The 16,956-nt window shown below is 47.3% G+C and overlaps 1 protein-coding gene across 2 annotated transcripts in view; it reads left to right on the forward strand.

Moving 5' to 3' along the window:
• The window catches only part of PDE9A (phosphodiesterase 9A), a 57,734-nt gene that overhangs the window by 23,752 nt on the left and 17,026 nt on the right, over positions 1–16,956 (forward strand). The window contains exons 1-6 of one of the 2 annotated variants that reach the window (XM_030953492.1): positions 265–593; positions 3,083–3,137; positions 3,953–4,023; positions 8,237–8,321; positions 13,246–13,327; positions 15,492–15,566. In XM_030953492.1, coding sequence (XP_030809352.1) covers positions 4,002–4,023; positions 8,237–8,321; positions 13,246–13,327; positions 15,492–15,566 — 264 coding nt within the window. In that variant the 5' untranslated portion in view covers positions 265–593; positions 3,083–3,137; positions 3,953–4,001. Of the gene's footprint in view, positions 1–264; positions 594–3,082; positions 3,138–3,952; positions 4,024–8,236; positions 8,322–13,245; positions 13,328–15,491; positions 15,567–16,956 lie in introns of those variants that run through there. The other variant, XM_030953483.1, reaches the window with a different exon arrangement.

The following is a 16,956-nucleotide window of genomic DNA, read 5'->3' on the forward strand; positions in this document are numbered from 1 at the left end:
CTGGGGCTTCAGCCCTGCCCAGAGGTATAAAAAAATGAGGCAGAGGGTAATGAAGGGAGCAAAACCACACCTAGCCCTCCTGTTTTACAAAGGAGGCGACAAACAAGACTAAATTATGTCAGAGCAATGTTGTCATTTTCTTCAGAACCCGGGGTTACCAGAGGTCTTCCCCTCGGAAAGGAGCAGGACAAAGAAATGGATCTTTGTCTCTTTAAGATGAGGCGAGCTGCCACTCTTAGTCATATATCTTTACTGCACCCTAGGGTTATAAAAACATACATCTTCATTTTGAAAGTCTTTTATTACATCCATAAACATCAGATTGCAGCTGACTGTTCCCTGGATGGGAATTTCTTAGTCCTCTGAGTGAGTTTTGACAGGGGGAGGGAGTGAAAGTAAGATTGTTGGGGTTTGGTTTGGTTTTTTTTTTTTTTTGCTGGAACAGTGTTTATAGGGAACTTGTCAGTCTCTGGCACGCTCCAGCCACTGTCAGAGGGCTGAGCAGCATCGAAGGGAGAGGACAGGGGTTTCTCTGCTTTCCCTGCTTGTTTTCCCTGTTGCTGGACTCTGTGCCATCCCAGGTGCTGCCCACGGTAAGTTTTCCCCCTCTCTTAAATAGGACGCGGCGTTTGCTTTGTTTCAGCGCTTGGGTTTTGTGAGAAAAAATAGAAAATGGGTCTCTGTGGGAAGAGGCAATTTCTGTTTTCTCTGCTAGCCACTCTGCTGGGAGCTGGGGGGGAAAAAAAGAGAAAAAAAAAAAAAAGAGAGAGAATTAGATCTGAGACTTTCAGAGCACAGAATGCTTGCTCCAGTTTTGAGGCACAGGGGGTAACAGGCAAATTGCTTTGACCGGTGGTGTGAATGCTCTTGACAAGTATCACTGCTGTCTCTAATACCCAAGGAATTGCAAATCCTCTCAACAGGTACAAGAAAGAGCTATTATTTAGAAATAAATGGTAAATGCTGGGCTGTATTTCTATCTGATGCGTTTTGCCTGGGTGATTGCACTTGTGAGGTGGTGTGTTCCCTCGGGGAACGACAAGAAGTATCTGCAGAAATGCCATGGGGTGTTCCTGCGTGGGGTATAAAGAGGTGTTCTGAGATCTGCAGTGTGTTTCTGAGTGCACTCAGTGCTTCCTTTCTGAACATACCCTCAGTGCAGGAATCACTGCAGCACTTTGGGGCAGCTGGCATTAGCTGCTGGGGGAAAGAGGGAACAGTCCCAAAACAGCATCTCAGAGCTCAGCAAAGGTGATTTGGGCTTCTCCTTTCTGTGTGACCATGCTAAAAGATGGGAAAACATTGCTGTCATACTTCTTCCTTCCTAAAGTGTGCTGTCCCTTGAAATCTAGGGTCCTGCTTTGAGGGACTGTTTGCTTTTCCTTGTGCTGGGAATTGCAGTCCTGTGATTATCTTGGGAAGAGGCTGGGGCTCCATCAGGCTGACTTTCCTGAGGCAGCAGAAGATCCTGAGAGCCCACGAGGGCTCCCAGTGTGGAGGAATTCAGGGAACAATGGGATCTTGACAGGATCCCTGTGGCAGCTCCGTCCAGGCTGTGTTCTCAAGGGAAAAGGGGCTGGGAAAGTTGTACCCTGCTGTGTCCATCCCACAAACCAGGAAGGGCAGAGCTCATTCTGCAGGGACAGCACTTTGTCATCTCGTGTTTGCCTGGAGTTTATGCAAGGCAGCACAATCCTCAGGCATTTACACCAGGAAAAAAATTGGTCTCCAAGACTGAAAGGCAAGCTGGGTTTTATTTAGTGTTCGTGGGCTGGGGGATTGTTCATGGGCTGTGGGGTTGTTCATGAGCTGTGGGGTTGTTCATGGGCTGTGGGGTTGTTCATGCTCTGTGGGGCTGTTCATGGGCTGTGGGGTTGTTCATGGGCTGTGGGGTTGTTCATGAGCTGTGGGGCTGTTCATGGGCTGAGGGGTTGTTCATGGGCTGTGGGTTGTTCATGGGCTGTGGGGTTGTTCATGGGCTGTGGGTTGTTCATGAGCTGTGGGGTTGTTCATGCTGTGGGGTGTTCTGGCTGTGGGGTTTCTGTTCTGTGTGGTTTGTGTGGGTGTTCATGGGCTGTGGGTTGTTCATGCTCTGTGGGGTTGTCCATGAGCTGTGGGGTTGTTCATGGGCTGTGGGGTTGTTCATGCTCTGTGGGGTTGTCCATGAGCTGTGGGGTTGTTCATGGGCTGTGATGTTGTCCATGAGCTGTGAGGCTGTTCAGGAGCTGTGGGATTGTTCATGGGCTGTGGGGTTGTTCATGGGCTGTGGGGTTGTTCATGGGCTGTGATGTTGTCCATGAGCTGTGGGGCTGTTCATGCTCTGTGGGGTTGTTCATGAGCTGTGGGGTTGTCCATGAGCTGTGGGGCTGTTCATGGGCTGTGGGGTTGTCCATGAGCTGTGATGTTGTCCATGAGCTGTGGGGCTGTTCATGCTCTGTGGGGTTGTTCATGCTCTGTGGGGTTGTTCATGAGCTGTGGGGTTGTTCATGGGCTGTGATGTTGTCCATGAGCTGTGGGGCTGTTCATGCTCTGTGGGGTTGTTCATGGGCTGTGGGGTTGTTCATGGGCTGTGGGGTTGTTCATGAGCTGAGGGGTTGTTCATGGGCTGTGGGGTTGTTCATGGGCTGTGGGGTTGTTCATAGGCTGTGGGGTTGTTCATGGGCTGTGATGTTGTCCATGAGCTGTGGGGTTGTTCATGGGCTGTGCTGGTCGTGCAGAGACACCAGCTGTGAGCAGGAAATTTCAAAAGCCAGGTGGGATTCTTGGTGTCCCACCCAAGGTCTGTGAAGGGGTGTCTTCTCCAGAAAGTGATGCCTTAAAACAAGCCACCTCTCAGAGACCCAGCCTCCCAAAAATAAAACTTCTGGGAAACCCTGGCTGTAATCTGCGGGGAGAGGAAAGCAGATGAGACAAGGAGTCATTCCCAAACCTTGTCACTCTTCAAAAGACCTAAACAATATTTTGGCCTCCCCATCAGAACTGGAAACCTGGGGACACCACTTTGCAGAAGGGCTGAGGGTGCCTGTGTCTTCTTTCCTTTCTTGTTTTTTTTTCTATCATGTCTTCCTACTATTTTTTTCAGAGAAAGAAGAATTGTTCCAGAATTTATTGGGACAGATTGCTGAGCAGTTCTCGAGGTAAGAAACTGAACATCATTATTAATTTAAAATGCTATTTCTTTTATCAGCCTGAAGTGAAATTTTCACAGGAGGCAGAGGGGCATTTAAGACATCTTTCAAATCCCACTCTGCCTGCCAAATTTAGGTCTGGGACACATTATTTCCTGCTGACAGCAATACAGTAGCTCAAACCAAAAGCAATTTCAGTGATTATCTTTGATCTAAAAAGGAGATCAAGTAGTAAATGCTCCTTCCCTCTTAGGAAGCAAAAGAAACGCTGCTTCATTGAGCAATCAAATAATCAGATTTGTTTCATTTTCCCCTTTATCACCCAAAAATGTCTCTCCTCAGAGAGGATTTCTCAACATCTGTGTAGCTGCTTATTTAATCCCAGCTGGTTTCAATAAGACAGATCAGTCCCACCACAGCCCAGAAAGCAGCAGCGTAACTCGGCAGGACAGGAGGAGGTTTCAGAGGGTGCAGACACCAAGACGCTGCTCTTGGACAATTATGAATTACCAATTGAACAATTACCAATTTAACTTTGCTTCCCTGGGGGGGGGTACAGTAGCAAGTCATTGCTGAGAGAGGGGGAGATTCCCAGGGCCATAAAAAAAATTTCCTGTTAATTTTTCTGAAAATTAAACCCAGGTGTATTTTCTGCCCCAGTGTTAGCATTTCCATGGAAATTTTGCTTTTCCTTATGACAAACGTGGGCTGGGCAGATCAGTCACAGGGACACAAATATGGATATTTCTAGCAGAAGTTCTTAGCACCTAGGGTAGGTAGAGCATTAAATGTATGACATTAATACATGAGGGTTTTCTTTCCAGGGTTTTTAAAATCAATGAACTGAAAACGGAAGTAGCTAATCACTTGGCAATGCTGGAGAAAAAGGTTGAATGTGAGTGTCCCTTTATTCCTATCACAGTGGGAACTGGTGCCTTGTGACCTCTGACCTGTCCTGCTCCTCCACTTTCTCTAATCCCTTGTAATTTGGCCAACTTTGAGCTCCAAAGGCCACAGGTCAGCACTGTGGGGACCAGGGTGGGCTGGCTGGTGCTGCCAGCACCCAGAGCTCCTCCTGTCCTCCCTCTGCGGGGCTGCTGAGGCCTCCACTGAGCTTTGGGGCTGGGGCCACGTCCTGCTGTTCCCATGCCCCTGCGGCACAGGGTCTCCACACCCCCCTGCCCATGTCCCCCTCCCATGGCCCAGGGGTCTGTCACCTCCTGCACCCAGCCCTGACCTCCCCATCCCTCTGCATTCCCTGATCCCCTGACTCTGGGGAACCTGGTGCCACCCTCGCTGGGGCTGTTTGGTCTGTAATTCCAGGGGGTAACAGCTTCCTTCTGCTCTCAGTCCCATCCCCCAGAGAATTCACAGAATGAATTCAGAGAACCACTGGGTTGGAAGAGACCTTCAAGACCATGGAGTCCAGCCCAGCCCCAACAGCTCAACTGAACCCTGGCCCCCAGTGCCACATCCAGGCTTTGTTAAACACACCCAGGGATGGGGACTCCACCACCTCCCCAGGCAGCCATTCCAGAACTTTCTCACCCTTGCTGGAAAAACCTTTTCCCTGCTATCCAACCTGTATTTCCCTTGGTGCAGCTGGAGGCTGTGAGCTCTGGTTGTGTCAGTGCTGCTGGAGAAAGAGCCCAGCCCCAGGTGAGCACAGGCACCTTTCAGGAGCTGTGCAGAGTGATGGGGGCAGCCCTGAGTCTCCTTTTCTCCAGGCTGAGCAGCCCCAGCTCCCTCAATCATTCCTTGCACTGTAACACAACCATATTGTTACAGTGCAACAGCCAAATTCAGTTCACCAGGTCAATGAGCTCCTTTTCTGGTTTTTTTTGGTTTTTTTGTTTCCCCCTGTGCAGTTTCTGAGTTGTTTCAGTACATTAGGCAGGGAAGGGATATGAATAAGGTGCTGCCATCCAATTTTGACTTCAAACCCTCTGTCCTTGAGGATGCTCAGGGGCATGGGAGAGCCTTTCCCAGCACTACAGCTGCAGAAAGAACTTTCCTATTAGAGCTGTCTGGGAAAAAAAAGAGTTTCTGGTTCCTGAAACTTCCCCTGACCAGAAGCTACCTTGACCCTGCAGCTGCTCAGGGAGACTGATCCCTCTGTCAGCAGAGGGAGGAAGAAATGCCCTTTGTGAGGAGCAGCTGCAGGGAAACCTCTCACTGTGGCTGCCCCAGCCTCAGGCTCCTGGGGCTGAGGGATGTCCATGGAGGGGCAACCTGCAGCTTTCCTACCCCCAGAGAGGAACCCAGCTATGAATTCCTCCCTGTCTGTTTTGCTGCTGCTTCTCCCAAGGCTCTGCTGGTTTATTCTTTGACCCTCCCACCAAAAAAAAAAAAAAAAAAAAAAAAATGAGCTCAGTCACTCTGCATTTTCAGTGAAACTTCTGCCCAGCTCCATTCCTCAGGGCTAAATGCCATGGATTAGAGCAAATGAGGTAAGCTGTGGGTCTTTGCATCCCCTTGGCAGCCCAAGAAAGGAACAATCCCAGCCAGGGGCTGCTTTGGGGATCCCTGGCACAACCCTGCCTCTCAACACTGGCACAGGAGGGAGATAACCAAGGCATTCATGCCATTCCTGGCAGGAAAGAACTGAGCTCCTGCCCACTGCAGCACTTTATTTAGTGCTGGTTTAGGGAAGGCAGCATGCCCAGAGCTGCTGGGCCATGCAGGTGGACTGAATTCCCCAAAGGAGGGCTCTCTCCCTGGGTGGGTCCCACTGCTGATGGAACCAGCAGCTGATGGAGCAATCCTTGGGAAAGAGCTGCCTGGGCTGCCCCTCTGCTCCAAATCACACTTCCAGAGTTTGCAACAGAGCCCATTCTGCAGCATTCTGAAATAATTCCCTGGGCTGTCATGTTTAAGAAGCAAAACCGTGGGAGAGAGGGAGTGTCCAACCTCCCTGCCTGAGCTGGGCTCCCAGAGGTTGCTCTGAGCCGTGTTTCACTGCTGGATTCAGCCCAAGGATTTCTTTAGACAGCACAGGGTCTTTTCAGAAGGTATTTCTCCCTGCAGAATAATGTAATGGGCCCTCAATCACTGCACATGACATGGCCATTTATCATTTGCAAGCCAAATGTGGAAAGAATTGTGCTTTTTATTTTGCCTTTTCTCCTGCCTCCTTCAGAGATCCCTTTTCCACCACTTCCACGTGTTCTCTCCAGGATTTCTTCCCCAGAGGGGACATGTGTGTGTGGGGTGGGGATAAGTGCTCATGACAGCACCACATCTGCACCTCACATGAAATGTTCTCAGCTTCCATCCCATTCCTGCCTGGAGACCTCACCAGAGATGTGTTTTCAAGGAGCCAAATCTTTTGGCTGATTTTTAAATCCCAGCTAAAGCTTGTTAGCTCCCCTTGGAAAATGAGCCCATGCAGAGCAAGCGCTGGGAATGCTTTGTCCCATGGCTTGACTTACTCTGCACAGCAGCCCACACAAGAACAAGGAAGCTGGCAAAAAACCCTTTGCAATTTGTAAGCACTTCACATCTACCTTAAGAAAATAATTATGTAAATTCTCTGCTCCCCCAGAGAGATTTGGGATGAAAACCAAAGAGATGCAACACGAAAAAATGCTCAGGGCTGCCCATTTTGCACCAGAGCTCCTCTTCTCCCTGCAGTTGCCTGCCCCACTTCCCCGTCTCTGATAATTCTGCTTGGCTCCCACTGCTTCAAATAGGCACTGGCCACCAATTAGACACCTTGGCAAATGGAATTTCTCCCAGGGGAATGCACCAGTGGAGTACAGAGCTGCACAAGGCCTCCAGGTCAGCTACAGCTGTTGAACAAAGCACCCAAAAAGGTGCAGGCAGGTATCCAGAACTAAGATATCCAATGAGCAGGCCAGCAGCTTGCCTGCATCACCACGCTGTGATCACCCAAAGGAATTGTCTGTAACAATGACAGATGAAAAAATATAAATGCCTAAATGGGATTTTTAAGAGAGCATCCCTGTAAACAAAAATAAACTAACCCCCTTTCCCTTTCCTCTCCTAATTTGTGGCTTAGTTCAGACACATCTCTTTCCCTTTTCCCAGTTCCAGCTGCAATCTTTGTTGTTCCTCTCATAAAGGTAAACAAAACTGAGGTCTCTGCTTATCTCCAGAGCTGTGCCCTTCAAGGCAGGGTTTTATCACTTGCTCTCCAGATAAGTGTGATCCAGACTGTGATTTTCTAAGAAAGTTGCTGAATACTGATTTTGCTCCGTGCAAGCAAGGAGTTCAGTAAACAAATGAGCTGTGAAATGATTGCATGTGAATGACATGCAGTAATAAATGGGGCTGTGTCCTTGATCACACTGACAGTGCAACGAGGGGGAAAGAAAAGGGAGAATTATTCTCACACTCTCACTGTGTTGGGCTCTCTCAGCTATGGGGAATAAAGTGCCCTGCTGCATAAAAAGGCCATCAAACTTTTTGCCTCGTGGCTCTCACAATTACATGCAGAAGGGAAATATAGGATTTTCTGTGCTGCATGTAGAAATAACCTTTGATTACAGAATTGATTGGCAAAAAGAAGTGACAGGATTTCAATAGTTAAAAAAAAAATAAAAGAAAAAAATCTATCAGATTTCTTTCTTTTTTTTTAGCTGAATTTTCACCATTTTTCTCTCCCTCCTGCACTCTCACTTTGGTTTTTCTGTATCCAGCAATGCCTCTCAGAGCTCCTTAATGCTCTGCATGAACTTCCGAATTAAAACCTTTTATCTTAATGGGAATTCTAATCCTAATGGGACGTGTTTGCATAGCCCTGCTTATCATCCCATCAGGGGAGTGGGGCTTTTTCCTGCTCAGGATTTCCTCTGATTCCTGCTCTGCAGCCCAGGAGTGAAGGCACCAGAGGAGCTGCCTGCTGCTGTGCAGAAGCTGAGATGTTTTAGCCATCGAGTGAATTAAAGCTCTGTGGATGTTATCTGCATTGGCAGCAGAGAATCCCTGTGGGTTTCCAAGATCTCCTCTTGCTTTGGCAGCACCTCTCACCTGTGGGAGCTGGATAACCCCACTGGCAGAGCTCCCTGAAGTTGTGCACCATTGTGAAACCAGACCCTGCGACTTCTGGCCATGGTGACAGCCCTGTTGTTTCCCTTTGTTGACAGTGGAAGGCCTGAAGGTGGTGGAGATTGAGAAATGCAAGCGTGACATCAAAAAGATGAGGGAGGAAATGGCAGCAAGGAGCAGCAGGTAAGTTCTGCTCGGCGCCCAACCACAGGAGTGTCTGGTTTCAAACCCTCATGCAACATTTCCACAGAATTATCTCCTGGGTTTAGAAGTAAAAGAGCAAGGAGACCAATAACCATCAATGACAGAGGCTTTATTTTACCATTTGAAGATTTATAGCCATTCACCAGTTAAATTAGCTTGGGCCATGGGAATAGAGAAAAAGGTCCTGGGAGTTATTTGTCACCATACAGAATGGGAATTCTTCATCCAGATTTACTGGGAGAGAGAGAGAGAATGGGAAAAGAACTTCTGCACATTGCAGCCTTTGGTTGGGAACCAGTCAGCACTCGAATCAGCTCCAATATATTCTGGGAGATTACCAAATAAGTATGTAGCAGCTCCTCTAATTATGATCTCAGGCTATTGTAAATCACCCGTTTCAAATTCAACGAGAAATTGGGAATTTGCATTCTAATGCAAGGGCTCATTGTGATGGTGGAGCTGGGTTTTGCTGTAATTGAAACAGCAGCAGAAAAAATAGCATTTGCTACGGTGCGTGGTCTCAGCTGGAAAACACCCCCTGTGTCACTGAAGTGCCCCACTAGGACAAACAAATCACTCTGAGATTGGGAATAGTCCTGAGAAGGATGCTGGAGAGGAATATACCCTGCTGCTCAAAATATGGGTGAAGGGGATTTTTCTGGAGAGGAATATACCCTGCTGCTCAAAATGGGGGTAAAGGGGATTTTTCTGGAGAGGAATATACCCTGCTGCTCAAAATGTGGGTGAAGGGGATTTTTCTGGAGAGGAATATACCCTGCTGCTCAAAATGTGGGTGAAGGGGATTTTTCTCAGCAAATGTAACTTTGCTGTCTTGACAGCCTCAGGGTCAAATTGTCTGACCCTTAATCAAAACTGTTTCCTGCTGAGGGCAGTGGGAAATGTGCTAAAAGATTCAGGCTTTATAATCACTCATTTTTATAAATGTTGCCATGCAGATATGTCAGGAGGCAAAATGATAATTCATTGCCATGAAGACCAAGGCCAAATTCAGCTGTCATATTAGCATAAAAGCAGAGTAACATTATTAACCTCAGATTTGTGTGCCTCAGATTTATCCCAGCCGCGTGGAATGCAGTCTGCCCTGTGACTTGCATCATTTCTTTTTGGGGTGTGTGGAGAAATCTCATTAGAAAAATCCAAGCCCGGGCTGGCAGCCAATGCAGGAGCATGTGTGCTGGTTTGTGCTGGGTGTGATGTGAGAAACGTGTGTGCCCATGTGTCTGTGCCTCAGCTGTGGCAGGGAGCTGGCAGAGCTGAACTGCGATGCACAGTGATGATGATGGGCAGTGAGGCACAGGTGGACAGGGAGTTAGGTCCAGAAAAAGAAGTTGTGGCAAGTCCATGTTCACTCAGTCACCACCACAGCACATCAGGGAGTACGAGGCTGTCCCAGCAGCCATGACTAATTCCCATCCCAGATCCTGTCACCTTCCAATCTATATTCTGTGGTCTAAACAAGCTGTTAACAAGAAAAGCTGGAATGGGGGGTGTTCCATCTGCTCAGTGCAGCCAGCTCCAGCTGGGGTGTCACCCTCACTGAGGGCTGGTGGTGAGACGTGACAGGCTCCAAAAGGAGGGACCAGCACGGGGTGTGAGGCTGGGGAGCTGTGCTAAAGATGGGAGTGGGCTCAGCTGGGCACACACACCCACCCTGGCTTGCTCTGGGCTCACACCCACAGCTGCTCTCTCTGGAGAAGGAGCAGGGCTCAGTCTGCTCAGCATCGCCTTGGTGCTGTGTCCACGCAGCTCCGTCACAGCTCCTCCTGGTTACCCTGAGCTGCCTTTCCATCCTCCCAGCTGCTCAAAGGCTCCTCCTGCTCATGCAGAATTCCTCACCCTGTGGCTGTGGGAGCCAAAGCAGCAGCTGGATGTGGGTACAAGTCTGAGGAGATATGCTGCTCCTTGGTGGCTCCCATCAGGAGCTGCTGAGGAATGAGCTGAGGTTCCTTATTCCCAAGGCACCAGAGCCCCCAGGTCACCAGCCTGTGGTGAGCCCAGCCCAGGGATGCTCCACCCCAGGGTGGCTGAGCAAACCCTCTCCTGCTGGCACGGGATGTGTGTGGGAGCAGAGGCATCCCAGGGAAGTGGAAATGTTATTTGCTCTCGTTTGGACCTGTCACCCCTTGTGCAGTGTCATTTGCTAGATAATGCATTGTGGTTGCAATTAGGGATCCCATCTAAATTTAATTGATGTGCATAAATATTTGTGAGTGCCTGTATTCCTTCAATAAGATCTCAGTGTACGCAGCTGTATGGGTGTTTACCTTTTCTTATATTTGATGTTACATTACCAAATGAGAGAGTAAGGCTGGGCAGCCAGGTTTGTAAAAGCACAGTGAATTGTGCAGCTCTCTGCTCAGAAGACCAAAGCAGCTCCATTTGCATCCTCCTCAAATTGCTTTTTTTTTGCTTGTCTGCTTTTTGCACTCACCACTGGCAGATGCTAATAGCATTATGGTGTCATTTAAAATCATGATCATTTGCAGATCCAGGTTTGCATTTGTGAAGGTCTGATGCATCCTGGCTCTGGTGTGCTCCCCAGTGTGCTGGGATGAAGGCTTCAATATCCTACTACAGCTGGGAATGAGAGATAGCTGGCTGACCCTCAGCTAACCCTGGCAGTCAGCTCCAATTAGGGCAAGGAATGCCCCAATCTCACTATTTTTATCCTACTAATACCCCACACGGCGGAGTTTTGAGGAAAGGGCTTTAGAAACAATTAAGACAGCTTTTCATCAAGTGAGAATCTCCTTAAACAGGGCAGGAAAAGGCACCTGGTTGATGTCAGCTGACCACCATGAGCTGTGAAATGACATAACTTTCACAGGATTCTGACACTGCCACCAGGAATGACAGCAGACATCAATGTTAAGAGGAGAAAAGAGACCTGGACTAATTCCCAACAGAGGAGAGAATCACTCAAAAGAGATACAATGCAAAATGTAATAATCAAAAATGCACAAGCCGAGTTAATGGAATGCTTTGCTCGGCTTCTTTGGGGAGGTTTATTTCTGCTTCCTTTGGCAGGGAGCTTGAAAACTGAGAGAGGATAATCCAAATGTTAGGACTCCAGGGATAAATCCCTGGAAGTGCTGAAGGCCAGACTGGATGGGGCCCTGAGCAGCCTGACTCAGTGAGCAGCATCCACAGCAGCGTGGGTGGAGCTGGATGATTTTTAAGGTCCCTTCCAACCCAAACCATTCCACGACTCTATAAATGCAAAATGCAGGAAGATCAGCCTCACACAAGAGTTAATAAAGTCCATGTGGACAACTAGCTGGGAAAAGCCCTGCAAGGCCACCAAGTCCAAGCTGTGCCTGATCCCCACCTTGTTCCCAGAGCTCTGAGTGCCACATCCAGTCCTTCCTTGGACACCTCCAGGGATGGGGACTCCAAACCTACCTGGAAACCCCTTCCAATGACTGCTCACCTTTTCAATGAAGGAATTCTCCCTGATGTGCAGCCTGTCCCTCTCCTGGCACAGTTTGAGGCCATTTGGGAGAAGAGCCCAACCCTCCCCTGGCTGCAGCCTCCTCAGGGAATTGCAGAGTGATGAGGTCCCCTCCTGGGCCTCTGCTCAGATGGGAAAGCGTCAGCTTGGCCTTTCTATATGCAGAGGAAAGAAGAGTAGATAACTGGCAGTGTTAATAACCAGGCAAGTGTTAATTACGTGCAATTGCTGGCAGTGGCTCCCTTTCTCCAGGAGCAGGGTGCCAGGCAGAGGTGTCTGCCAAGTCCGTGCCTCTCTGCTGTTGTCCCACATGAGGGGCGGCAACCAGGGAGGTCACAGCATCAAAGTGGAAGTTCTCATGGGCTGCAGCAAGGCTCAGTGGGTGCCCTCAGCAGTGAAGCAGCGCAGGTGTGCCCATAGCCAGTGTGGTCCCTGGCAGCCCTGGAGGAGGATGCCTGCCATGGACAGAAAGCTGCTCACTGGAAGTTTAAGGAGGAGTGGTTGGGTGTTGTCTTGGTTTGGAAAGACAGGAGTCTGCTAAGGAAGGCAGGAGCCTCCCAGAAATGGAAAATGTAAACCCCCTCCCTCAGAATTGCTATAAAATTTAAATTAAGGGGCTCTCAGGCAACAAATTTGGGAGCAGGAATAACAGTTCTTTACTAGGGAAGAAAATAAAAGGATAAAATAAACAATGCAGTAAACTAGAGCAAGACTGACAGAGTCAGAACCCAACCTGACACCCTGTGGGTCAGGGTGCTGGCAGCAGTCCCATTGGAACTGTGGCTGAGCCCTCCTGCAGTGTCAGGGGTGGCTCTGCTGGAGCAGGGATCCTGCAGAAAGGTGCAGTCTCTTCCTCTGAAGATCCAGTGGAAGAGGCAGCTGCTGTTCCTCTGGGGAATCCAGTGGAGACGCTGGGTATTATTTCCAGAATCTCCAGATTATATCCAGGCAGGAATGCTTGGCTCCTCCCTCTGGGCTCACATCTCCCAGTGGGATGCTGTAGTTCTTATCAGCCATGCAGTGACATTCAATGGCTGTTATCAGCAGATGTCTCCCCAGAGGGAGGAGTGGGTGTGGAAAAGAGAAGGAAAACTGCCCACTGAACAGAAAACTGCCATCCAGATGGCAAATAAAATACTTGCTTTGCAATCTGGAACAGGTATCCATGGATACATGCCTGAACTCAGATGCTTCTCTCTTGAATGCAAATAGACCAAGAAAGGGCAACAGGGGCATTGCACAAGGGGCGAAAATCCTGAGGAGGATCACACTTCCAAAGCATTTTGAGCAGCACTGCATTAGAAAGGGCGAGGCTGTGGAGCAGGGTGGTTCTCTGAGGGGTGGCCACTGGGAGACCAGAGCACTTCTGGCACTTTTTGAGGCACTGTGCCAGTGTTCCCTCAATGTTAAGAGATGAATATTTCATTTCAGGACTAACTGTCCCTGCAAGTACAGCTTTTTGGATGAAAACAAGAGGCCAGCTCCCCGGAGGGATGTACCATCCTACCCAAAGGTACCACACAATCCTTGCTTTTCCCATATTCCTGCTGCAGGGCTGCCATCCTGACAAGTGCTGCTTTACAATGTGTGACTCCTTAGCCATTAATTCCCTGTTATTCTAAATCCAGGGTCTGATCCAAAATGCCAATGGAAAAAGCCATCAGTTGCCCATGGTGACTTAAAGTTTAATTCTCGGTAGTCTTTAATACTTGAAAGCTCATTAGTGTTTGAAATGTTAATGAACATTGTGCATTCATCAACATTTAACACTCTTTTGTCTAGTTATATTTGTTTATTCTCCACACTCATAGCAACAATCAAAAACACCCTGTAATGCTGTGTTCTGATTGAAAGTAGTGCTGCTGCCTGTTTTCTCCTAATAGATTTTTTTTTAATTTAAAAAGTAATTTATGGGGATGCTTCACCTAGGGAAACAAAGAGAAAATGCGACATTGGATTCTCTCCAAAATGATTCATTGTCCCTGTGAAAATGAGTTAGTGTATTTGCTAGAGAAAACAGTAATGCTGGAAGAAAAATGTCTCCTGGGCAAGCACAACTACAAATCCACAGTGATGAATGAGGCTGAAACCATGAAGAGCACAGGGTCTTGAATCCCAGAACCTGCAGTCTTTGCCCACAAGAATTACTAAAAGCTGCTTGGTTATGTCTGCCCAGTGCCCAGCTCAGATCTTGACAAAACACCAGCTCACACAATTTGCAAATGATGGTTTAACCATGAGCATCTCCTCACACACACCAAAGCTGGCTCAGCCACCCTGAACCCTCACAGTCCTGTGTGATGCAGATCTACCACATGGACGTGGCTCTGTGCACATTTGTCCTCAGAGCCCAGCAGAGCAATAAATTCTGCTCTTTGTTCTGCTCTGCCTCACTAAAGTGACCTCCACTGAAGCACAGACTCTGGCACTTCTATTTCTTTTAGTTAACTTTTGCCCAGGAGGCTTGTGCTCCTGACACTAACACATGATTTCACAGAACACATCAGTTCTAAGCCAGTTTTTTTCCCTTGATAAGTATATATGTCAGATTGAACTTTGATCGACTGCTGCATTAGGATCTTGAATTAAGAATAAAGAGTTGCACTGAACCACTGCAGAGTAAACTTTTGTATTTCTGCATTATTCCTAGACCAAAACTCATGGGAGTTTGGGGTTTTGGAGATTTGCAAAATTTGTCATCAGTTGTCAGGTGCTGGATTTGTCCAATGTCAGCGAGGCCGAAGGACGATGTCATTGCAACTCCAAATCTGTACGGCTAATTTGCAGTTTTCTTGCAGAAAGTCAAGCTAAACGTGCATTGTGTGTGCAAATGCAAAACTCCTTGCCTTTTGAAGAAGAAAAATTATTCTTCTGTGTTGTTCCTCCTTGGATTAAGTGTCAATTTGATGGCTCAGAAATTGTCACTCACCTGCTCGGGAGAGTAAACCCAGACTAGGGATAGCCATGGTAAATGGGCCAATCGAAGCCACAAGGGTTTTGAATCCCAAAACCACTGATAAATAGGATCCTGAAAAGATGAATCTGTAGAGTCCTGATATCCCCATGTCTTTTAACCCTGCACATTCCTTTTCTTTTCATTTTCTATACAACCATAACCGGTGAATGAGCTTGATTTTGTTTAAGGCTTTGAGCGTAATGATAAAAAATCACTTGAATCTTGCAGGCTGACAACCAATTTGAAACTGTGGGCACTCTTGAAAAAACACTCGAAATGAGAGCATAAATCATCTGAAAATAAACATATCATCCCCACCAGCTAATTTAGCACTGTAAGCAGGGACACTTCACACCACCCTCCCTAACTGGCAGCTTCGAGTGCTGCTGATGCTCTGCAGGCAGCAGAACCAGTGCAGGGATGGGTCTGTGCCCTGTGCCTTTGATTTTCTGTGCTGGATTTAGCCATGACCCTCTCCTTAACACCTCCACTCTCCCTTTGCTCCCAAGTTCTGCTCCACAAGGATCTGCCCCAATGAGCAGCTGCCAGCTGGCAGGAAGGGTGAGGAAGGTTGGGTGGCCAGAGGGAGAGATCATTTGCTCTCTCCTTGGGAAATGTGGCTAAATCCCTCATGAATGGACCCCTGGGAGCCCCAGGATGTGCCAGCAGCATTCCCATGGCAGGAACACCCTTGTTTACCCTCCTGCCTTTCTCTCTGCAGTACATGCTGTCCCAGGAGACCATCGAGGCTCTGCGGAAACCGACTTTTGACGTGTGGCTGTGGGAGCCCAACGAGGTGAGGATGCCAGATTGGCTGGGTTGGCACTTTCTGAGAGCCAAAAAGGCCAGAAGAGCTCTTTGAGACAGTCTGCAGGGTTTCCCCCCCTTTCCTGCCCCTTATTCTCTATATTTTTCTCATTTCCATACCACACCAGAAATGCAGTGCTTCTTCCTCGCAGATGCCAGGTAGATGATGCTGCTTATCATAGCCTGGCTCCTCTTTATTTGCTCTTTAATCTCTTCCAAGTAAAGTCCCTCAACTGGTGCGCTGTCATTACTGCCACATGAGTTCTCCCATGCCATTTTATCGGAACAAATCAATCCCCAGTGAAGTGTGTGCTTAAGCACATCATCAATAACTCCACTCAGATCAATAAAGCAGCAGGCAGAGGTGCAGGCATTGATTCACAGCCCTTCAGCTGAGGGTTTTTTCTGCAGCTTGTTCTGAAGAGGTTGCAAGGCTGCATTCAAAGCCAATTAGTATCTCCTTATTGCTTTATTTTCTTCTAACTTCTATTAGTGTTATTCATGGTTCATCACTTGTACTGCAGAAGGTTCTGGAAGGTTCTATGTGTAAACCTCCAAAAGCATGAAGGAGAAGGATGTTAAGAGTGGACAGCTTATGTAAAACCAGATAGATATAATATAATGTATAAAAACAGCTTATAGTATAATGTAAAACCAGATATATATAATATAATGTAAAACCAGATAGATATAATGTATAAAACCAGCTTATAGTATAATGTAAAACCAGATATATATAATATAATATAATGTATAAAAACAGCTTATAATATAATGTAAAACCAGATTTAGCAAGTAGTAAATCTCACTCAATAAAAACGTAATGGAGGCCAGGACTAAATGAGGGGTTTAGTGATGGTTTTTTAAATCAGGGAAAAGCTTGGGTAGATCTGGCAGCACCCCCAGCAGCAATCACCCAAATTACTTAATTTTCTTCCCTTTTTAACTGCTATTAGTGTTATTCATGGTTCACCACCTGTACTGCAGAAGGTTCTGGAAGGTTCTATGTGTAAACTTCCAGAAGCCTGAAGGAGAAGGATGTTAAGAGTGAACAGCTTATAATATAATGTAAAACCAGATATATACAATATAATGTATAAAACCAGCTTATAATATAATGTATAAAACCAGTTTATAATATAATGTACAAAACTAGTTTATAATATAATGTAAAACCAGATGTAGCAAGTACTAGCAAATCTCATTCAATAAAATCATAATGGAGGACAGGACTAAACCAGGGGTTTAGTGTTGGTTTTTTAAACCAGGGGAAAGCTTGGGTAGATCTGACAAAATCCCCAGCAGCAATCACCCAAATTACTTAATTTTCTTCCTTTTTTTAACTACTAATTTTCTTCTTTTTTTTAATCTGCTATTAG

This window comes from Camarhynchus parvulus, chromosome 1 (genome assembly GCF_901933205.1).
Source record: "Camarhynchus parvulus chromosome 1, STF_HiC, whole genome shotgun sequence".
Lineage (NCBI taxonomy): Eukaryota > Metazoa > Chordata > Aves > Passeriformes > Thraupidae > Camarhynchus > Camarhynchus parvulus.